At 35.8% G+C, this 23,167-nt stretch overlaps 1 protein-coding gene across 24 annotated transcripts in view; it reads left to right on the top strand.

The window, feature by feature from the left end:
- The window catches only part of DST (dystonin), a 470,287-nt gene that overhangs the window by 298,584 nt on the left and 148,536 nt on the right, over nt 1-23,167 (top strand). For 22 of the 24 annotated variants that reach the window (XM_078055212.1, XM_078055192.1, XM_078055195.1 and 19 more), the window contains 23 exons: nt 840-935; nt 1,025-1,152; nt 4,263-4,356; nt 4,663-4,817; nt 5,859-6,324; nt 6,412-6,540; nt 6,697-6,774; nt 6,870-7,031; nt 7,123-7,227; nt 9,365-9,460; nt 10,059-10,184; nt 10,806-10,958; nt 11,145-11,299; nt 11,520-11,646; nt 12,140-12,323; nt 13,201-13,358; nt 13,877-14,055; nt 14,587-14,725; nt 15,532-15,725; nt 16,860-17,022; nt 17,925-18,008; nt 18,831-18,938; nt 19,466-19,564. In XM_078055212.1, coding sequence (XP_077911338.1) covers nt 840-935; nt 1,025-1,152; nt 4,263-4,356; nt 4,663-4,817; nt 5,859-6,324; nt 6,412-6,540; nt 6,697-6,774; nt 6,870-7,031; nt 7,123-7,227; nt 9,365-9,460; nt 10,059-10,184; nt 10,806-10,958; nt 11,145-11,299; nt 11,520-11,646; nt 12,140-12,323; nt 13,201-13,358; nt 13,877-14,055; nt 14,587-14,725; nt 15,532-15,725; nt 16,860-17,022; nt 17,925-18,008; nt 18,831-18,938; nt 19,466-19,564 — 3,378 coding nt within the window. Of the gene's footprint in view, nt 1-839; nt 936-1,024; nt 1,153-3,859; nt 4,146-4,262; nt 4,357-4,662; nt 4,818-5,858; nt 6,325-6,411; nt 6,541-6,696; nt 6,775-6,869; nt 7,032-7,122; nt 7,228-9,364; nt 9,461-10,058; nt 10,185-10,805; nt 10,959-11,144; nt 11,300-11,519; nt 11,647-12,139; nt 12,324-13,200; nt 13,359-13,876; nt 14,056-14,586; nt 14,726-15,531; nt 15,726-16,859; nt 17,023-17,924; nt 18,009-18,830; nt 18,939-19,465; nt 19,565-23,167 lie in introns of those variants that run through there. The other 2 variants (XM_078055209.1, XM_078055210.1) reach the window with 2 other exon arrangements.

Raw genomic sequence — 23,167 nt, forward strand, 5'->3', positions numbered from 1 at the left:
AGAAAACATCATGGGGAATGCCAATAATTTCATTAGCCAGCAAAATGTTGAATGGAATCCTTCAGAATATGTGGCTGCCTGAGGCTTTACAGGGAATTTTTTTAAAAAACAGCATGAATTAAAATGAGATAATTAGTGTGTACTTAATAAATGTGGATATGTGTTATCTACATAATTTTATGAAGGTCCTTTTAATATAATAAGTTATTTAAGAGATTTTCAAATTAGTATCTACAAACCAGATAATTTAATTATATGGTTGAAACTTCTATAATAATAGCAGCAGTCAATAGCATCTATATTTGTTTATTAAAATATCTGTTTAACTTGGCCAATGGGACATTGAAACCAACGTTTAGCTATGTGATAAGAATTCTATGTGATAGAATTCTATTTTCAAGGATAGATCCATGACACAGAAGAGAACACTTTTTTCCTTTATAGGAATTGCATCAGATTATTTTTCCGAAAACTCAAAGCTAAAGTGCAACGTTTGGAAGGTGCATCTTTTAAAGGATATGTTTTCTTGTTTGTATGTTGGGAGAGATTTTTAGTTGAGCCCTACTAAACACTGCCATGGTTTATTATTATCCAGATCCCTGCACGGCATATGTTGAATCATGGCTCACATCAGTAATTACACCCTTGTCAAATCTTGCATACTATAACCTAGTCACTGACTAGCTGGGAATCAGTATTGTCCTTGAGTGTCAGTTTTATAAAGGAATCCCACTGAATGCATATGACACAGTAAATAGCATTTGAAGTGGTAACGTTACGTGGTAATGAAAATAGGTCTTTGAAGTTTGGGCCTTCATTTATTTTCCCTTTCATTTTAGGCACTTTATAATCAGTATTTACAGTTTAAAGAAACAGAAATTCCACCAAAGGAGACAGAAAAATCAAAAATTAAACGCCTATATAAGTTACTAGAGGTAAGCAGAAATTTCCTTTGTATTGTCAAGCATAATCCTTATTTTTTTTTATATCCTTGCTTCATATTAAATTTTTTTGTTTTCTCAAGATTTGGATAGAATTTGGACGTATCAAACTACTGCAAGGTTATCATCCAAATGACATAGAGAAAGAGTGGGGAAAACTCATTATTGCCATGCTCGAGAGGGAGAAGGCACTTCGCCCAGAAGTAGAAAGGTAGGCTGGAGGTATTTTCTGCTGTGGATATCAGGCTGGGCGTGGGGAGGTGACTCTTTGTTCTCATGGAAGGAACTTAAGTTTTGGAGCCAGGCAGACCTTGGACCAACATTTATATTTTTCTTGTCCTAGGCTGTGTGACCCTGGATAAGTCACTTAGTCTTTCTGATTCTTCATTTTCTTATCTAGAAACTCTTCCAAGAGATTTGAGGAGTAATCAGTGAAGTAATGTTTAAATAGGGACCTGATAGGCTGGGTTGGTGTGTGAAGTCTCATCTAATAATCTAAATTACCTGTGAGAATTTCCCATGCTGACTTCTAAGTCATCAGGGCCTGGATCCAGAAGCTGATATGTAGGTCAACAGTTAACTTATTTTGTTTCTTGCTGTATTTTTGCTATGGCCCTCTTTCCATGGGGCAATGGAAACAAGAGTCTAGTCTGTCTCCACTTAGAGGGCAGTGAAGTGGCATCTAGAAAACACTCAGGAAATGGTTCAAATTCCGACTTCTACAAATGCATTTATTCCATGAAATCATCACTGACTCTATCATTCTCTCTCCCACTACACCCAGTTGCCTGGGAAAGCACTGCTTAGTAGTTAGGAGACATTTGTTGAATGGATTTGTCTCCATTACAGTACTTACTTCACAGCCTGACTTTGGCACTTGGGAAGGGAATTGTGATCTCTGTTCCTCATGAGCTGTGAGCTCCCTAGGAGCTGGGCCTCCCACGACAAGGCCTGTGTGTTCAGGAGTGCCTCTCTGGCCGCCTCACTCACACCGTCCTTGCTCTCTGTGGTGTAGCCACACTGACTGTCTCTCAGGAGCCCTGATGTGCCAAGGTCCCGCCCTCCTCCATACACAGGATCTGTGCACCATCTGTTCCTTTGGCAGGGAAGTCTCCTTCACCCTCCCTGTCTCTCTTCACTCCTGATGAATCTCAGATCCCGGCTCCAGTGTTACTTCCTCAAGAAACTTCCTGTGGTCTCCCAGCCTGGTTCAGATGTCTTGGTTATAACTCGCCTATTTACATGTATTGTTCCTTCATATCTCAGTTGTAATTTTATATGTATTTCTGTGATCGTTTGATTAAGGGCTGCCTGTTCACAGTTGCGAGCTCCAGGAACGTGGAGACAGACTTGTTTTTGCTGTCTTTCGTGTTGCCAGTGCTCAGTGCAGTGCCTGAGACACACAGAGGCACTTGGTATACTCGTGTTCTTTGTGCCCCACACACGACTTTCCACACTGTTGAAATAGGAAATAGTGCATTGAAGCTGCGAGAGCAAGTCTTAACTTGTCAGTCGTTTATTAATTACTGATTATATTCCTGTTAAAGTGTAATATTCTATCTGCATAACTGGATTTAGATCCAAAATGAGCTTGAAATACCCAGGATGGACCTTTTTTGGAGGAGATAATTTTGGGTGATTAAAATTACATGCTAAGCTAATCATGAGAAGTAATGGAAAAGTATGTCTGAGAAAGGATAGGGAGTAGATTTTTATTTGTCAGAATAGTAGCTGGATTTTAATGGAGTGGTCAAGAGTTCAAGGTCCAGGAGCTAGTCAATCCTGGATTAGATTTTTAGCTCAACTTGCAAGTCATGTAATCTTCGACAAGTTCATGACCTCCCTGAGCCTCAGTTTCCTCATTTGTAAACAGACTGTAATAGTACCTACCACCCTTGCTGGTTGAGTGTGAGATGAGGTCGTGCATGTAAAATGATCAGTTTATTTCCTGGCACATAATAATTGCTTAGTAAGTGCTAGTGCTGCTGTTATTATTTCATGCTTCTCTGGTTACTAACTGTATTTGACAGGATACTCTCAAATTTCCCCTTTCCTGCCATCTGAAAAGAAAAATATCTACCTTTAGAGTGGAGAAGCCATAGTTTGGCTCTGTAGTTTTGGGAGTATGAAAATGTTCTACAAGCTTGGTTGGATAAATGCCTTCATTTTTCTTGACGCAACAAGCTTTTTGGCAGTAACGGTTAATTGCAAATAATAACTATGTGGCATGGGAATGTATAAAAGATAAATGAGAAAGAACCAATGTTCTTTTGCCATGTAATAACCTATCGAAAGGAAAAACAAGCACAGACAAGTTGAATTTGCAAGCTTTGCATTGATATTCTACTTAGCACTTTGGCTTTTAAAAAATATAAAGTGACTATAGTAAGATTAGAGGTAACATTCCTGAGAACATGTCATATAAAGAAAGGCCAATGGCTGCTTTTCCAGTTAATTTAACCTGATAAATGACACGGCGGTTAAAATGGAAATGAACTTTGTTTCTCATGAAACTCGTTTGTTTATAGGTGCTTCTAAGTACCAGTTTTTAGCCTTGTGTTACTCAGGACAGACCTGGCCCTTTACAAAAGTCAGGCTGTGATTGAGTATTTGTGTTTTTAAGCTGATGATTGGTATTGCCTGAACAGCCTTTACTAATTGTACCTGGGCTTCAGGGAGGCATCTGAGTTGTTTTTTAGGTGGCTGCAATGGGATGACTCTTGATGAAAATATTTGGCAAATCTTTTCCAGTGACGCCCTGATCAGCCTGCCTTGTCTGTACTTGTAGAGGTTTAATGCGGGCTACAAAAGGCAAACCTCAGCTAGCAAACGCATGGCTTTAGGCGAGATTCTTTTGAATAGTTATCAGCATATTATTTGCTGCGTGTTAAGTATGCAGGTTGGAGCATATTTAAGGAGCCATTAGGGCTGTGACATTTAGCTGCCGCTTTTCACCGTTAGAAGTAAAGCTTTTAGCAGACCTACTTTTTCGTCTGCTTGGAATGGTCAAAGAAGGAACATCATTTCAGGACTAAAAATGCACAGTAGTAGTTACAGCTACCGAAGCAGCGATTCTGTGTTTAGTAACACTACTAGCACCCGGACCAGTCTGGATTCAAATGAAAACTTCCTCTCAGTTAATTGTGGTCCAACGCTGATCAACTCCTGCATTAGCTTCGGCAATGAGTCCCTTGATGGACACAGGTATTGAGTCCTTGTTGTAGGATTGTTTCACTTTTTGGCGGGGAGGCATTTTTCAGGGGTGGTAAATTCTGCGACTTCACAGGGAGAGGCTTTCATTTATTCGGTCTCTTCTTTTAGGTTGGAAATGTTGCAGCAGATTGCCCACCGAGTTCAAAGGGACACTGTCATCTGTGAAGACAAACTGATACTTGCCCGAAATGCTCTCCAGTCTGTAAGTTAATTTTAGGAGCCATTGGGATTGTGGTGGAGGGGTCTGTACCTTTGGATGAACTAAAACTTTTGTATAACATTTGGTTGATTGTTGGTATTGTCTTCTACTGATACTTAAAGCTCGTTAAAGATTATGATCACCGTTTGCTCTCTTGAACAGTGCGCAGAGAGAAAACATATTTTTGAACCAAAAGGGAAAACAGAGAAGACCCAAGTAGCTTTGCAGTCCAGTATTTTGAGTTTTATATTTGAGGCTAGTTCTGAAACTTGTTTCTTGGAATTAATGTTGAGTTCTTTTAAAACACAGGATTCTAAAAGATTAGAATCAGGAGTGCAGTTTCAGAATGAAGCAGAAATTGCCGGGTATATACTTGAATGTGAGAACCTTTTACGCCAGCATGTAATTGATGTACAGATTCTCATTGATGGAAAATACTACCAGGCAGATCAGTTGGTACAGAGGTAAGATTCCTGCTTATTCGTATTCTGTCCTTCTGGGGAATTGCTTCATGGACACTTGTGATGGGAATGTAGAGTGTGGCAGTTTTATGAAATGTATTTCTTATGCTCTTTTCTGTTGAAAATGTGTATCACCTTAATTCTGATATATTTTGATATGTTAAATAGGTATTTTTTTCTTCGAAGATAAGTAATAGGAAAAATATTTTATAGTACATACAATATTTAATAATGTAGTAACTAACATACTTCAAGTTAAAATACTTGTATGACATTTGAAAAAGGGAAAATATAAGGAAAGTATCCTTTATAACTCAATTTTTAAGTATTCTATTTATCCTATCATGGAAATGTTTATAACAAAATGTTGGAAAAAAAATATATGACTTCTATCTCTGAGAAGTGGGTTTGGGGGTAGGGATGGAACCTTTACAGGTTGTAGACTATATATATTATAAAAATATATATGAGATATATAAAGCAAAAATTGTAAATGATGCTTTGATGTAGTAATTTCACTTTTAGGAATTTATAATTTTAAATATAGAAAATATATAAATAAATATAGAAAACATTGTTCATGTCAGAGATATTTTATAATACCAAAATTTGGAAATATCCTACATGTCAAACAATAGGATAATGATCACATTATAGTGTAGTAATTATGTTCATTATAAGTGATAGTTATAAAGACTTTTGATAGTCTGGAAAGTGCTTAAAGTACAAAGTTCAGTGAAAAGAATTGTGATGCAAAATTTTATTAATATGATTATAGTGACTTTTTTTAGTAGACTACTTTTTTGAACAGTTCAGGTTTACAGAAAAATTGATAGGAAAATACAGAGTTCCCATATGCCCCCTTTTAGCCCCCTTCCCCAATTACCAACAATCTTGCATTAGTATGATCCATTTGTTACCACTGTTGAGCCAATATTGATACATTACTGTTAACTAACTAATGTCCATAGTTGGCATTAAGGTTCACTCTTTGTGAAAAATGCCTTTTATATTATAGTTTATTCCTTTTGATTTTCTTTTCAGGGTTGCAAAACTGCGTGATGAAATTATGGCCTTAAGGAATGAATGTTCCTCCGTGTACAGCAAAGGACGCATGCTGACAGCAGAACAGACGAAACTCATGATATCAGGAATTACTCAAAGTTTAAACTCAGGATTTGCACAGACCTTAAACCCCAGTCTGAACTCAGGGCTGACCCAGGGTTTAACGCCTTCCCTGACCCCTTCTAGTGTGACCTCAGGCCTGTCATCAGGTCTGACTTCCCGCCTGACTCCATCTGTCACTCCGGCTTATACACCTGGTTTCCCATCAGGGGGATTAGTTCCAAGTTTCAGTTCAGGAGTAGAGACTAATTCATTGCAAACTCTGAAGTTGATGCAGATCCGAAAGCCCCTTTTGAAGTCTTCTTTGCTGGATCAGAATTTAACAGAAGAGGAAATCAACATGAAATTTGTTCAGGATCTTTTGAATTGGGTTGATGAGATGCAGGTAAAAGAATGTTTATTCTTCCTGAAAGTTTCAGTCTTTATTGCTGTTAGTTTGTTTTTTTTAACTCTAGTAACTTTCGGTTTAAAGGTGCAGCTGGACCGCACTGAGTGGGGATCAGATTTGCCAAGTGTTGAAAGCCATTTAGAAAATCATAAAAATGTTCACCGAGCTATTGAAGAATTTGAATCTAGCCTTAAAGAAGCTAAAATCAGTGAGGTATATGAATTTAAAATCTGTATGTATTTCATTTTAGCTTGCTGTTGTTTTGCTCTTTTTAAATAAAGACCCTGTAACAGAATAATAGATGGAGTGAGTATGAGTCAGAATTCCTTAAAATCCCTAACCTCGATGTCTTTTTATCCCATATTATAGATTCAAATGACAGCACCTCTGAAATTAACTTATGCCGAAAAGTTACACCGATTAGAGAGTCAGTATGCAAAACTCTTGGTAAGGTGTTTTTTTTTTTTTTTAACTTTTATTAGGAATTTCCCTTATCTCTATATGGTCAAGACATGATTCTTATAATGATTTTTCTTACAAAGAATACATCCCGGAATCAGGAACGGAACCTTGATACCCTCCATAATTTTGTAACTCGTGCAACTAATGAACTTATTTGGTTGAATGAAAAAGAAGAGGAGGAAGTCGCTTATGACTGGAGTGAAAGAAATACCAACATAGCTCGGAAAAAAGATTACCACGCTGTATGTACAGCCTTTGTCCTTGAATGCCAAAGTCGCGTCTCAGGTTTAGGTCTATTTCCTAACCTTGCTTCTTCATTCTTTCTTACATTAGGAATTAATGAGAGAACTAGATCAAAAGGAAGAAAATATTAAGTCAGTTCAGGAGATTGCAGAGCAGCTACTTTTGGAAAATCATCCAGCCCGACTGACAATCGAGGTAAGTCAGCAAGTGTAACTGTCATGGTTGAATATTGACAGGTGATGATTACTCTTCAGATTCTTTTATTGCTGATAAATTGAAAAATACAAACAAACTTTTATTACAGCATGGCTCAAAAGTAATGTTTCTGACAAATCATTGTGATTCTTACCTTAAACTCTCTTGCTTTCTCTAAGTGTGTCACCCAGCCATCACTTCCAATAAAGGTACCTTTGTCAACTACCATGGCTGAAGAGATGTATTACAGTAAATATGAAGGATCTTGACTTCACAAATTTTAATTTACTCATTTTTTCCTGACTGTGATATTGTGCAAGTGACGTAACCTACTTGCCTCCCTCACCTGTCCAAAATGGGGGCGATCCTTCTAACCCATAGAGCTGTGTTAAGAATGGGATGAATAACATACTCTTACTTAGTACAGTTCTTGGTACATACGTTCCCAGGAAGTATTTCTTATTATTACTTAATAATTTTATTTATGGCTGGTTTTGCAAGGTGTACTGAAACAACAACCTGGTCAAGCCTCATGGCATAGTGCATACATTTCGAATCCAGAAGTGGAGAATTGGTGTGGATTTATCAGGTTTCCCATGCAGTGGTAGTCTATTTACTCTTTAGTCCTATTATATACTAGTTAGAGTTAGTGACTTTCTAAACATAAAGGGGCTTATATAGGAGCGAGAGGAGCATCAAACATGGAGAAACATGGTAGATTGCCAGAGGGAACAAAGGGAGCTGTGCTTAAAATGTGACATGCTTCCAACTCTCACAGTTGAGGAGAGGCATCTGATAGTCTTTGTTCACTGAAACTGTCACAGTACAAAAAAAAAAAAAGAAAAGAAAAAGAAATTGGCACAGTACAAAAGATGAGTAAAATTCTAGACCTCAATAGGGTTTTGGGAGTGTTGTATTTGACTTTCTTCATATAAAAATGTAATCTTGCATGCCTATTGAAATGCCATATAGGAAGTTAAAGACACGGAAGAGTAGGGGGAACAGTAGGGAAAGCAAATTAGAATACTGAAGGGTCTGGATACTCTTGTATGATGATAAACTAAAAATAGAGTATTCTTCAAGGTGGAGATGAAAACTGTTAGGGAATATGATTACAGGCTAAGAATTTTAATGGGACTGGGTAATGTGAATGTGAACCTGATTTCTTTTATGTAGAGATGTTAATCTAATTAACTAAAAGTTTCTTGAGGGATAAAATTAAGCGTGAGTCATCTTTACGATTCCATTGGCCTATCCAGTGTCTTGTGGGTACGTGGATAATATTTAGTTAATTATCAACACTATTTCATATGTTATATGAAAAAAGAAACTAATAATCTAACAACGCACAATGATATGTCTTTTATAGCCAATTTGCTGGAAGTAGCTTAATTTGAGGGCACAGTTAATAAGACCATGATATGTTGCCAGATTTCCAGTGCTGCATTGTAAATTCCATTCAGAAAGCCTGCCTGAGCAGGAGCTCTGCAGGAGTGAGTTTTTCCAAAAGGGGAAGAATGACAGGCTTACTTGGTGCTAGTCATTAAAGCATCTAGATCGCCCTCTTCTGGAAGTCAGTGAATTGCATCTTAAATATAAAAGCGTGTTTTTATGTTTTCTTTAGAAAGTAGATGTTCTTTGTGTTATGTTTTTGCTCTCATGAGAGATTTACTTTGTATTAAAAATTCAAGTAAAAATATTTTAAACAAAAATTCTTAGTATTATGATAATAACAGTTCCAGAATTACAGTGATAAGGGATTGCACTCTCTCTTCTCCTCTCTCCCCAAACCTTACCCTGGCAAAAACAAACATGTAAGTCATCCCCCCCCCCCCAAATTTCTAGTTTTGTTTCTAGTTTTAGAAACAAAAACGAAGAGGAAACTACAGAACCATTTATTTCGGTCTGTATTTTTACATTTTTATTTTTATTTGTAATTTATATTTAAATTTTTAGGACTGGCTTTGTGCCAGTAAGGACTCTTACATTAGAGGGGCATTTCACTACCCTAATTTTCACGTCTTACTCTGTTACATCGTCTGTTTCGACAGCAGAGTTTTTAAGCCTTTAAAAGCTTTGCTGTGTATGTACATCATCACTCTTCAGCTGGTTAGAGCGGCTGTGTTTAATCTTGAAGGCCTACCGAGCGGCGATGCAGACGCAGTGGAGCTGGGTCCTACAGCTGTGCGAGTGTGTGGAGCAGCACATAAAGGAAAACACCGCCTATTTCGAGGTGTGTGAATGGAATCACGTCAGGTGCTGGTATTGTCAGTTTGCCTACTTACAGAAGGCATCGTCATGTTTAGTAAGGACATGTATGTAAAGTGCGGGGGAAACAAACTGAAATATTTTCTTCGTAGGATATATGGGACATAGGCCCTCTAGGATCGATTGAAGCAATCTATTCAGGAGGAAATCCTTTAGAAACCTTTAAAAAATGTCAGAAAAATCTTGATTTTGTAAATGTCTTTTATAAAGAAACGTTTCATTACAGAGAGCTCTTTTTTTATTTTTCAGAAGTTTTAAAATATTCTTGTAATTTCTCTCCTACTTAAAAATTATTCAACCCTCAAGTAAAACAGAAGTTCGGCCAAAATATTATAGGGCCAAACACAATATAAATACAAACTTTAGGCACTTAGTGTTTACTGATAAGCATCCAAATTCAAGAGTTGTTTGGGTAAAGGAGTGATGTGACTATTAAGTGGTCTTGTGATTTTATTCTCTTCTCACTTACAAGGGATCCCCAGGGCTCTGGTACTCCGACTTGACAACTCTCTGCTTTACTGGCATTTGATATACTCTAACTGCCAGTTTTCATCTTTTTATAGTTTTTCAGTGATGCCAAAGAAGCTACTGATTACTTAAGGAATCTAAAGGATGCCATTCAGCGGAAGTACAGCTGTGATCGATCAAGCAGCATTCACAAGCTGGAAGACCTTGTTCAGGAGTCAATGGTACTAGTACAGAAACCTGTGCATTTCATCAGCCATGTGTAATCAGGATTAGATTAGTAGTTCATCATAGTTTTATTTGTGCAGAACTTTATATTTTATTGGTATTCTTGATATATCCATCTCATTCGATCAAGCATTCAGTTTTAATATTTTTTGGTAACAAGTACAACAAAAGTGTTTTTTATGTGATTGCCTCAATATTTTAAGTAAGTATTTTGAGAGTGATGTGTGTGTGTGTGGGTGTGTGTGTGTTTAGTCACTCACTTCACAAATAACTGTAAGCACTTTTTATATCCTAGACATTCTTTTAAGTACTGGAGATAGAGCAGTGAGGAAAACAGACAAGAATCCTTACCCTCCTGGTGCTTACATGCTAATGGGAGGAGCAGAAAATAAACATGATAAATAAGTAAAATATGTAGTATAGTGGTAAATGCTAAAGAGGAAAACAAACAAACAAAACAAGGGAGGAGAGATGCAAGAGGTGGTGGAGGGGGATTGAATGTTTAGACTAGGTGGTCAGGGGAGACTTTTGTGATGAAATTTTATTTGTGTAAAGCCCTAAAAGAAGAGAGAGCACAAGTCTTTTACTTTTTAAAATCTGTCTTATTTATTTCTTAGGAAGAGAAAGAAGAACTTTTGCAGTATAAAAGCACAGTAGCAAGCCTGATGGGGAGAGCAAAAACAATAATTCAGCTGAAGCCAAGGAATCCTGACTGTCCACTCAAAACTTCTATTCCGATCAAAGCTATCTGTGACTACAGACAAATTGAGGTATTCTAGAAATAGACCAGTTTCTGGCATTATTCTTATCTTTTAAAAATGAGGTCATATTGCTGACCAGTGGTAAAGTTTTGTACCTCAAAAAAATAAAACAAAACAAAATCCCAAGGTTGGGTATGGTAAAGGATTAGTCAACAGTGATCTCATTTGGTTATTCTTTTCTCCGTTTAAAACCAGATAACCATTTACAAAGACGATGAATGCGTCTTGGCCAACAACTCTCATCGTGCTAAATGGAAGGTCATTAGCCCTACTGGGAACGAGGCTATGGTCCCATCTGTGTGCTTCACAGTTCCTCCACCAAACAAAGAAGCGGTAGACTTCGCAAACAGGTTTGTATGCATTCGCTGGACACACAAAGCTGAGTTTGGAGGCTCTCTGAAGGTTAAAGAAACAGTCCGTACTTTGTCAAGGCCCATAGGATCAGAAGGATCTAGAACTAGTAAACATGGGATAGTTTACAAACAGGAAGAAAAATTATAGCATGTTTTCAGAGGGAGTAAAAAGGCTTAATCAAGTGTTCGGTTTGTTTGCTTTTTTCATGTATTTCAGAATTGAGCAACAGTATCAGAATGTCCTGACTCTTTGGCATGAGTCTCACATAAACATGAAGAGTGTCGTGTCCTGGCATTATCTCATCAATGAAATTGACAGAATTCGAGCTAGCAATGTGGCTTCAGTAAGTATGAATCTACACATCAGCCTAATCTGTCCAAAAATGTGGGGCACACTGTCATGAGAGGTGGAGTTTGTATTTGTTCCAGAATGGGATGGAGTCCAGCAGATCCATGCTAATATTCATCCATTTAATAAATATAATAATAAATAGACCTGCTATATACAAGGCACTTTCCAAGAATGGGGGAAATCTGGAGATCACGTATTTCATTCAGTGCTTATTACATGTTGGTAGGGAGACAGGATATAGTGTTTGGACTTATAGGGATGGATATCGTTTGATTTCATTTTTTGATGTTTTATAGCCTCGTTTTTCCTTATCTATTAAAACTTGTAGTTGTTAATAAAAAATAACAATTTCAAATAGTTCTTCTATTTATGACTATTAATATGAACTGACATACACCAGAAGACCCTAACTTAACATCTGTCCCATTTACATTTAGCTGTTAGTACTAAATCACTTGCTTACATGGATCATTGGTCTTCTTTAGATAAAGACAATGTTACCTGGTGAACATCAGCAAGTTCTGAGTAACCTACAATCTCGTTTTGAAGATTTCCTGGAAGATAGCCAGGAATCCCAAATATTCTCGGGCTCAGATATAACACAACTGGAGAAGGAGGTTAATGTATGTAAGCAGTATTATCAAGAACTTCTTAAATCAGCAGAAAGAGGTAAAGCATGGGAATCCTTGTATTTTTTTCCCCATAGGTGTTTAGTCTAGGCTCTTTTCTGCTCAGTGGGAATCAGTCTTCTGTGTTATGTCACTCAGCCTATGATAGGTGAACACAGGTGCTGGAACATTAAAAGCATTTGTGAGGTAGGAAGCTGCAAGGAGGGATTCATTTATTTCTAAATGATCAGTTAATAAAAAGATGCCATCCAAGTAACGTGATAAGCACTGAATTCTTAACACATCTACTTTTCAGCATTTTCACTGTTTTGTGATGTAATGTTCAGAATGATCTTTTAGTTTTTGAAAAGATTCAGTTATTTTTCCATGTACCAAACCTGGATTTTTTTTTTAATACTTGATTTTTTTAGAGCAGTTTTAGATTCATAGCAAAATTGAGAGGAAGGTACAGAGATTTCCCATGACCAAACCTGGATTTTATACAGAGGTTAAAGGAGAAGATTTTGTCTAGTTAACTTTTGTTAAATACAAAGTTTCTTCTGGACACTTTCGATATTACTTAGAGACAAAAAAGTATCATTAGTAATCTATTTAAAAAAATTTTCAACATTAACAAATGCTTTACCTACCTTTCCTTTTTAAGGATTTTTTTTTTTTATTTTAAAGATTAATCTGTAGCCATGTAATTCACATTTTTGTGAACATAAAACCACATAATATATTACTTTCCTTGGACATCATAAATCAGAATTTGGCACTTAGAATAGCACTAGGGAAATTTTATTAATCGTTCATAAATTGTAAGGTCGACTATTTTAAGGTTCATGTCCTTAGGGTGAGATTGTCCTTAGTTTGACCAGCAGCATCCAGAAGACAGAAAACAAAGTGTTTTCTAAACATTATATTTACTTTCACAGAAGAGCAAGAGGAATCCGTGTATAATCTCTACATCTCTGAAGTTCGAAACATTAGACTTCGGTTAGAGAGTTGTGAAGATCGGTTGATTAGACAGATTCGCACTCCACTGGAAAGAGATGATTTGCATGAAAGTGTGTTCAGAATCACGGAGCAGGAGGTGAGATTTGTAAAAGTGTTGGGACAGAATTAACTGAAGGTAAATTACTGTCTCAGTGACCTTCATAGTTAAATCCAGTCACTTCCCATGTGCTCAGCTTTGCCCACAGGGCACTTTGTGAGTTCTGATTATGTATTTATTGCTTATCATGAACTAGAATTCTATAATTCAGTTCTACCTTTGACTCAGGTAAACGCAGAAACGTGCACCCTTTCACCCACTATGATGGAGACTCTTGGGGTTTCTCATAGTGAAAGCCATTACATGTTTGTTGATCACCTGCTGAATGCAGAAGCACTAAGTTAGATGTTTGTGCCCGAGGAAATGGGCAGTAAAGGAATTACTGATTATAAAACTTGAATGCCGTGGCTTAGTTTCCTTGATAAAGAAAAAGTAAAGAATATATAGCTTTTTAAGTCAGTGATTATAATGTAGATTGTGTGTTTTTAAACTGTTTTAAGAAAGATGCCCCATCTAGAGTGATAGCCTAATACCTATGTTTATTCTCTATTTTATAGAAACTAAAGAAAGAACTGGAGCGACTTAAAGAGGATTTGGGAACAATCACAAATAAGTGTGAAGAATTTTTCAGTCAAGCAGCAACCTCTGCATCAGTTCCCACCTTAAGATCTGAGCTCGGTGTGGTCATTCAGAACATGAACCAAGTCTATTCTATGTCTTCTACTTACATAGAGAAGTATGTAACCTCTGTCGTAGTATAAATTTGCTTCATACAGCTGTCATATTTATGTGTATATATAAATATATATATATGCTGTTTGTTTAAATCATTCATTTTTATGAATGTAAATATTTCCTTTTTTGTCTTAATAACAATTATATTAATTATTTCCATGGAATTATTATACTTCATGTTGAAAGGAAATGGGCATCAGAGATTAGGGCATATGTATGATCTTCCCACATTTTGCCTGTGGGTTTTAGTCCCTCAGCTGTTGTAGCCTGGAGGATTGGTCTAAATAAGGGTTGAAAGAAGACCAACTTACCCTGGAATCTCTTGCAGAATACCATCTGCGGGGCAGGCTGTGGATTGGAGCACACACCCTCCATTAAGAAGAGTTAGCTGGATGTTAATCTCGTAGTAAATCTGTCCATGTTCCAAGGCGAAGAACATGCTCTATCATGCATCGTAATGGTGCTTCAGGACTGTGTTATTGGAAGATAAACATTTACTAATAGGAGGCTATTGTTGTATTCTCTTTTTTAGACTGAAAACTGTTAATTTGGTGTTAAAAAACACTCAGGCAGCAGAAGCCCTTGTAAAACTCTATGAAACTAAACTGTGTGAAGAAGAAGCAGTCATAGCTGACAAGAATAATATTGAGAATCTGATAAGTACTTTAAAGGTATGTACCTTCCTGTGGCTATATGCTAAGATCAGACTCTAAAAGTATTTTTCTAGCACCTAGATTCAAACATCAATTAGTAAATAAATTTGAATACATTTATATTCATTTCATATCTCTACGTAACCATAGCTTAGTGTAAATAAGTCATTTCTAGTTTCAGGAGAGTTCTTCTCATTTGAAATTTGCATCTCTTTGTGGTAATAGCTTTTTATAATCAATTCATGTCAGCAAAAGGAGTTGAAGCTAAAAATTAAATTATTTTTAATGGATTCTCTTGCTGAAAGAGGTAGTTATTTTAAGATATCCAGGAGGTAAGTACAGGAGTTAATTCAGGAAAGGAAAAAGACTGGTAGTTGTATTCATCTCTATTGATATTTCCACGTGTAAAGCATTGAGTATGAAATTATTGCAAAGTAGTTGTGAAAAATTATCTCATTGATTTTTAATGCATGTATTCATTTTTAAACAATGAGATTAGTAGGTGTTTAAGAAACAGGCAATTAAAAAGACTTACAGAGGTAGCAACTTGCTTGTGGAATATATTTTGTTTTATTGATATGCAAATTCTATTAGGCTGAACTTTATAAAACTGTTTTTTTTTAGATCAAAGTGCAGTCTAATATTGACAATTTCATATGGTTCAGCCTAATATATCATTTTTGTATATGGAAGATAGTCTTTCCTTTATCTGATTTTATATCAGTCATTTCTAAATAAATTGTAAAATGAGGTAAATAAATAATGTGTTTACATAGTGAGTGGTTGACACATTTTTATAACTTTCACCAATTAATGTATTTTAGCAATGGAGATCTGAAGTAGATGAAAAGAGAGAGGTATTCCATGCATTAGAGGATGAGTTGCAAAAAGCTAAAGCCATCAGTGATGAAATGTTTAAAACATACAAAGAACGGGACCTTGATTTTGACTGGCACAAAGAAAAAGCAGATCAATTAGTTGAAAGGTGGCAGAATATTCATGTTCAGATTGATAACAGGTTAGTATCCTTTTTTGTTCAGTTTCAGCACAGGTTTAATCTTTATCCTTGTATTCTAGGTAAAATCTAAAGTTAATAGGTTTTTTAAAAACTTCCATAATACAGTTAATTTCATATAGTTACCTTCCATATATAGTTAATTGTGTTAATTGCAAGAGCTTGACCTAATTATATTTCTTTCTGATATGGTGGACATGACAGTTAACTTCAAAATAAATATTTTCAACTCTATGTTGTTAAAACTGTTGATGTAGTCTGGCGTTTGTATAGTAAATCTACTTGCCTTTTCTAAAGGAAATTATGACCAACTTACAATATTCAGCTAACCAAGATTTAGTAAGAGCAGTGTTTGAGAGGGCTATATGGAGCAATCTGTGCTAGACCTAAGAAGTGTGAAGCAGCTGAAATGACCTGATGTTCATTTTAATTGAGGATACAAGAAAGTTGAAATCATTCACCCACTGACTGAAATAGAAAAGTAAAAGGAAATGGGATGTTTTTAGGGCTCATCTTAAAGGAGATGGAATAGTGTCCTTTCTCATTCATTTTAATGTTTATATTAATGCAAATAAAATGCTTTTATAACATAGTGCCATTCTTGAAAAGTAAAATTATGTTCAAATATATGTTATTAAATCTCTCTAAAATATGTGTTATATAGGTTTAATGTAGTGGTTTTAAAATCACAGAAACTGAGGTATTTTTATTTAATCACAGTTCCAGGAAGTACTCTCTGAGTCCACATTGGACCCTCTGTTGAACTACGTTGTCATTATTTCAAAAGTGCACTGCCATTTGATGCAAGCTTTGGGTATTTAAGACATGCTGATTGATCATAATCATGGTTAAGTTTCCAATTTTCCTGATTTTTATTGTTAGTCGGTTAGGCCTGAAGCTAGAATAAGCAGTATCACTAAGTTGCACAAGTCCAGGAGCAGAATATTTATATTCAACCTCAGCCAGTATGGAGTGCCCTTGGAGATAGGCCTCAGGGTGCCTTAGCCTAGAATTCTTTCCACATACCCTTGTTACACCGAGTGCATTGCAGTAAGGTTATTTCGTCTCTCCTCTCTATAGCTTCCACCCTCTTGATGGATACTGTTGGAAACTATGACTCTCTTGTTTTTTTCTTAGGTTACGGGACTTAGAAGGCATTGGCAAATCACTGAAGTACTACAGAGATACTTATCACCCTTTAGATGATTGGATTCAGCAAGTTGAAACGACCCAGAGAAAGATTCAGGAAAATCAGCCTGAAAATAGTAAAACTCTAGCCACACAGTTGAATCAGCAGAAGGTATGTAGAAAGTTTCTTTTTTTTAAAAGATTTTATTTATTTGACAGAGAGACAGCGAGAGAGGGAACACAAGCAGGGGGAGTGGGAGAGGGAGAAGCAGGCTTCCCGCGAGCAGGGAGCCCGATGCGGGGCTCGATCCCAGGACCCTGGGATCATGACCTGAGCCGAAGGCAGACGCCTAACGGCTGAGCCACCCAAGCGCCCTGTAGAAACAGGTTCTTATACTAAGGTTTTGTCTGCATGTGGTCAGTCGTTACCCTTCTCTTCCTTTACCTTGTTAAAAGAAAAAGTCAGCAACTATTTGGAAGAAGGGAAGGAGTAAATCATAAATATTAAAATCCTATTATCCAAACCAACGTACGTCATGTACTTTGATTTCTTGGAAGTCAGTTTTGAAAGTATAAGGGATAAGAAAAGAGCATGTTGGGACAGTGTTCAAATTTCTAATGGTCATTTAATCATAAGTATGGAAATCTCTTTAGTACTTTGCTGGCCACAATAGTTTCACGGGATCCCAAATAAATAAAAATGGCTAGTGGTAGAAAATTAAACAGCCACATTTGACAGAAAATTGAGTTCTTTGAGATTTTTATTCCATCCTGAGGGGACACAGTAGCATCTGGTTTTGCTTTGATCAGGAGTAGGTGGGGATCAAGGCTTTCAAATCTACTTTTTGGGTAATTCCTGCGGAGTTTAGTAATTTCTGTGTTGGAAGGCCCGCGAGGGTGGGTCACTTATGTGGCTTAATCTAGAAGTTTGTCATTTGCCTTATTACATATTAAGTGCAAAGGGCTAAGGAGCTTTACTATTAAAGGGCGTGGCTATTTCTTAGTTCCTGAACATCTTAAGTGGCTAAATAGCATTTCCTTGTTCTTTTTCTTCTAAACTCTATGTATTTGTAGATGCTGGTGTCCGAAATAGAAATGAAACAAAGCAAAATGGATGAGTGTCAAAAATATGCAGAACAGTACTCAACTACAGTGAAGGTAAGAAGATTCAGTTCCTTGCATCAAATTTAATATTCAGGTATGTGATTCAACAATATACTTAAAAAAAAGAAGTCTCTGCAAGTCACTTCACTCTGTTAAATAGCGAAAACAGAGAATCTTCATGGGAGCCCTGGGACACTTACCTAATAATTGTCTGTGACATGTGAGTCCCATTGCAGCCTCTGCTTCATTCGGCCTCTCTCCATCACACACGTGTGCAGCCACACACGCACACACATCAGAATAGATGCGTGGCTCTGAAATTGGTCTCCCATCCAAGTACTAACCAGGCCCGACCCTGCTTAGCTTCTGAGATCAGGCGAGATCGGGCGCGTTCAGGGTGGTATGGCCGTAGACTCCGAAATCGGTTTCTTATCGCTTTGTGCGTGCTTGTGTATCTCTCTCTCTCTTCTTTAACATTGCTAACATATTCCCTGGAAGAACTTGACTTTCTTAGGAGACATTTCGCATGTTTGAAGTTGTTGCCAACGCCTGGGCCTTAGCCATCCAGATCTACAGTTCCATCGCCTAGCCAGGGGAAAGGGAGGCTGAATGTAAACTAGCATATTATGACTAAGTGTTTCCGTGAGCTTCTAAAGAGACTTAGGAAACTTTTCTGACCACCCTAAATGTTTCTGATTTTTATTACCACCTTGGAAACATCCCAGAATTAGATAGAGTCCTAAGAATGTGGTTTTGCAGTAATTTTTAAAAGTTACTTAGTGAAATCAGGTTCAATTTCTGTGCATCAAGTCACTGTAGAATGAAGCATTAATGCTTTGCTTTAATTAATTTAATCTTACTGACTCCATTATACAGGACTATGAATTACAAACAATGACCTACCGGGCCATGGTAGATTCACAGCAGAAATCTCCAGTGAAACGCCGAAGAATGCAGAGCTCAGCAGATCTCATTATTCAAGAGGTAGTAAAAGTACAAGAGAGAGGGGAGGGGATATAAAAGAGAAAAACAATACTTAAAATATTATATTTATATATTTGTATTGTGGTATAATGCACATAATAGAAAACGCACCATTTTAACGATTTTTAAGTTGCAATTCAGTGGCACTCAGTAACTTCACAGTGTTGTGCAAACCCGACTACTGTCCATTTCCAGAACTTTCTTCCTTGTCCCAAAAAAGAAACCCTTACCTAAACAGTGCAATTTATTAAGGGTTGTAAAAAAATCCTTGGAAAAGCTTTATTCAAGATTAATTATTAACTGCAGAGAATAACAAATGTACTTTGTAATTAAATTTAGAGAATTGTTATTGAGTATGGTTTGCACAGCAGTAATAAGCCCATTCCTACCTACTTACCATTACTGGGCAATTGTGTATTTTACCATCACAAAGGCTAGTTAATGTTATGATTATTAATCAATGTTCATTAAACTCATTTTAGAGCCACTGGAGATTATGTTTTTATTGTTTATTTCATTATTCGCAGTTCATGGACCTAAGGACCCGATACACTGCTCTGGTCACCCTCATGACACAATATATTAAATTTGCTGGTGATTCATTAAAGAGGCTGGAAGAAGAGGAGGTAATGCTTAACTATGAACAGCTAACTTGAACTACAATATGTTTGGGAAAACAAAAAAGTTTTCATGACAAAAATTTACATGGTTGATAAGTTATTATTTAATTAGACAATTACAGTGAAAAAGATTAGAGGCCTAGGATTTTTCAGTTTGTTTTTGATTCTCTCCAACAGGAAAACATTGTTTATTTTCACTCTAAGATGCTAACATTATTAGAGTTAATGTCTGAAATGGCTCTATTTAAATTATGAAATGTTGGCAGTTTGGCAGGATTTTTTTTTTTCAGTTTTCTCATATTTGAGAAATATACTTCTTTGAGTAGTATAGTTACTACTATTAAGATGTCTACAGATATACTACTTAAATACGTTGGTTTTATACATTTTAAAGTAATTTACATTTTCAAGGATTTAAAACATAAAAGCCATTAATTTAGAAGAAGGTTTTTGTACAAAATGATAATACTTTTTAAGAATTGTGGAGTTTTTTGTTTTATTTTTATTGTTCTCCAAAAGGTATGGTGTATGGTAAAAGACTATTTAAGTACCATTGTAATTTGGAGGATTTCTGTGCTTTGATTCTACATTTAAAAAGTATATTCAGAAATAGAGTAAAGAGTTATTTATGAAAATATATTGTCATAAAAGTCTGTTGTATCTAATTTTGAAGAGATTATACCATGCTTTATTATCTTGATATGCTTTCTATTCCTAACCTCAGAACAGACAAAAATAGTAGACAGAATGCTAAAATAAGTAAATTGTGAGGCATTAGCTATTTTAAATTAGACTTGTTGAACTTCTGAAGATGATTATACTTAGTGTAACTTCACATAATGAGAGAACCAAAACAGTAGTGGATGTCTAATAGATGTTACTTTCTTATTTTCTACTTGAGTCAACTATTTTAGTCTGTTCAGACTTAACAGTTTTCTGCTCCTAAATCACTAACGAAGCTAATTGCAAGTCTTTATAACTAGAGTCCTTTGTGCTTAGAAAGGAGAACCAGAGTATCTGTGACCATTCAAATAATTGGTATACATCTTTCACCTGTAAAAGAACATCTATAATATTTTTTCATTTTGTTTTTGAGAGATATGGTTCCACTTAAAATGATATGTATATCTTTTAAATTATATGTTTAGTATACATTTTAAATTTTATATTTAGTTAAATATAAGTCCTTTCCCTTTCTTATAGTATATATCCAATTGCACATATATGAGCTGCTTCCCTCAGTTCATCTGATGAGGTATAATACTAGAAGTTGATAGAGATTTTTCAAAAAGCCTGATATATATACAAATTATGCTTGTCATCCTTTGAAATGTAAAAGGTTCATATTGAATTGAAAGTCAAAACAATATAGTTTATGGAAGACCATGCAGAGACTGTAACTTAAAATAGATAAAAAACATTGCTGATTAAAAATTCACCACTAAAAGATCATACTAATGGAATGTCTCATAAAAAGATACATAGCTCAGTTTTCAGACTCGAGAGTGGTGTTTCTGAAATTGAGTCTACAAAGACTTACATTGGAAATCTTGGTCTAAGAGCAGAATTTTTTGTAATAAACATAAAATCAAAGAGGGTTACAAGTTAATTTCAGAAGAGGAAACCGAATTAGAGAAATGTTAGTAGAGTATCTGTAATGACTGTTAGATGGATAAAGAGATTTTCTAGTCTGTGTTGAGAGAAAAGTACATCAAATATTAATTGATAAGATTAAAGGACAGGATGTTTCCTTGGGGAACATTTAGAGAAAACTTGGGAAGTTATTTTTATGTGAGTAAGTTTGAGATTTAAGGGAAGGCAAATCAGCAATAGGATTAAATTACTTCTAGTAAATTGTGTAGTATTTGCTAAAAAATTCAGAGTTATCTAGACAGTGTGAGATTTTTAACAATCACTAAAATGACTGTGGGTTCAATAACAAAAAATTTTTTTCTGAGAGAATTTTCATTTTTCTAACCTCAGAACATGACAGAGAAAAAAGAGGGCTCAAAACCTCTTAGGGACAGCTAAGTTTTAAAGGAGTTTTGATAAGCAATTGAGAAAGACCCAGTTAGAAATTATCTCAAAAGATACCGAAAATTTAATATTTAAGCAGATAAAATGCTTCAGTGTCACCAGTTCACCCTGATAACAAAATAAAATAGAGCACTAATTATTGCAGGTTGTGATGAGATTTGTTTTTATATGAATTCTTATTATGGAAAACCATATTTAGGTTAGCAAAGGAAACAACTGAAATTCTTGTTGAAATTATTGGGGATCAAAAAATTAGAAGAAGCAAAGTAAGATATGTAGTCTATAATGTAAAATAAATTCTTGAAATTAACCAAGGCCTCTCAATGAAAAAAAAAAACAACTGCTATCTAGAATAATTTCTCTACTCCTGTTTAAATGGTTCTAATTATGATGATTTTGAGTTGGTGATATGAAACTAATAATCTTACGGTATTAATAAAAACAAATTAAATTGGCATTCTGTGCTAGCCTTGATCATGCAGAGTGTACTCCTCCCAGCTGAGATTGATTCTTCTATCAGTTGAAAAAAATTTTTCTTATATTTTATACTGTACATTGGAGTTGACTCCCTAAGTATATTTTTTAAAACATTTATATTTAACAAATATCTTTATATTTATGGAGTATCTAAAGGTACTTGTCAATGTGGATTTGTATAAGGCATGTCATTAACAACAACAACAACAAAATCTGTGAGTATATGAAGCACATCTTTTCTAAAGCCCCCAGGGACTATAGCTGCCTTTGCATTAGCAACTCTGATTATTATAATTGTCATAATATGGCAAGTACAAACAAATAAGGAATAGAAATTACATGTTTTTATATAATTTTCCTCCTTCCGCATGTGAAGTATTATTTCTTGATTTGACTCTTTAAAGTGGTACCAAAATTCTGCATTTTGTTTCTTTAACCATTAAACAGGGAGATGTAAATATCATTTCATTTTTATATATATTTTTAAAGATTTATTTATTTTAGAGAGAGAGAGCGTGCATGAGTGGGAGGGGCAGAGGGAGAGGGAGAATCTCAAGCCGACTCCCTGCTGAGAGCCGAGCCCGAAGCAGGGCTCCATCCTACCACCCTGAGATCATGACCTGAGCTGAAACCAAGTGTCGGATGCTTAACCAACTGTGCCACTGAGGTGCCCCCCCTCCTTTTTAAAGATTTATTTATCTTAGAGAAAGAGAGATAAATATTTTAAATTTCCATTGGGCCAGGTATTAAAAACTGAAGTTTTAAGTGTCATTTGGTTCCTATATGTTCTTAGCTTGTAAGACTGAGTTGTGTGTGAAAGCAGAAAGGGCGCTGCTGTGAGTTTTATTTCCCGCTTTGTCATTTAGTTTTCAAAACTATTTGACCTCTCTGCACCTCAATTTCCTCATCTGTAAAAGGTTGGGGTCCTGCTGTAGGTTTTGTAAGGTCCCTCCTTTCTTGCTGTCAACTCTTTAGTTAGCTAATTTTTAAAACAAAATTATTCCTGAGAGACAAAAAAAAAAGATTGTTCGGTTTAGCAAACTTGACATGAAGGGTTTTTTTTTTTTGTCTTCTCCCGTTGCTGACTTTCTGAAG

The sequence above is a fragment of the Halichoerus grypus genome, chromosome 9 (assembly GCF_964656455.1).
Source record: "Halichoerus grypus chromosome 9, mHalGry1.hap1.1, whole genome shotgun sequence".
Taxonomy (NCBI): Eukaryota; Metazoa; Chordata; class Mammalia; order Carnivora; family Phocidae; genus Halichoerus; species Halichoerus grypus.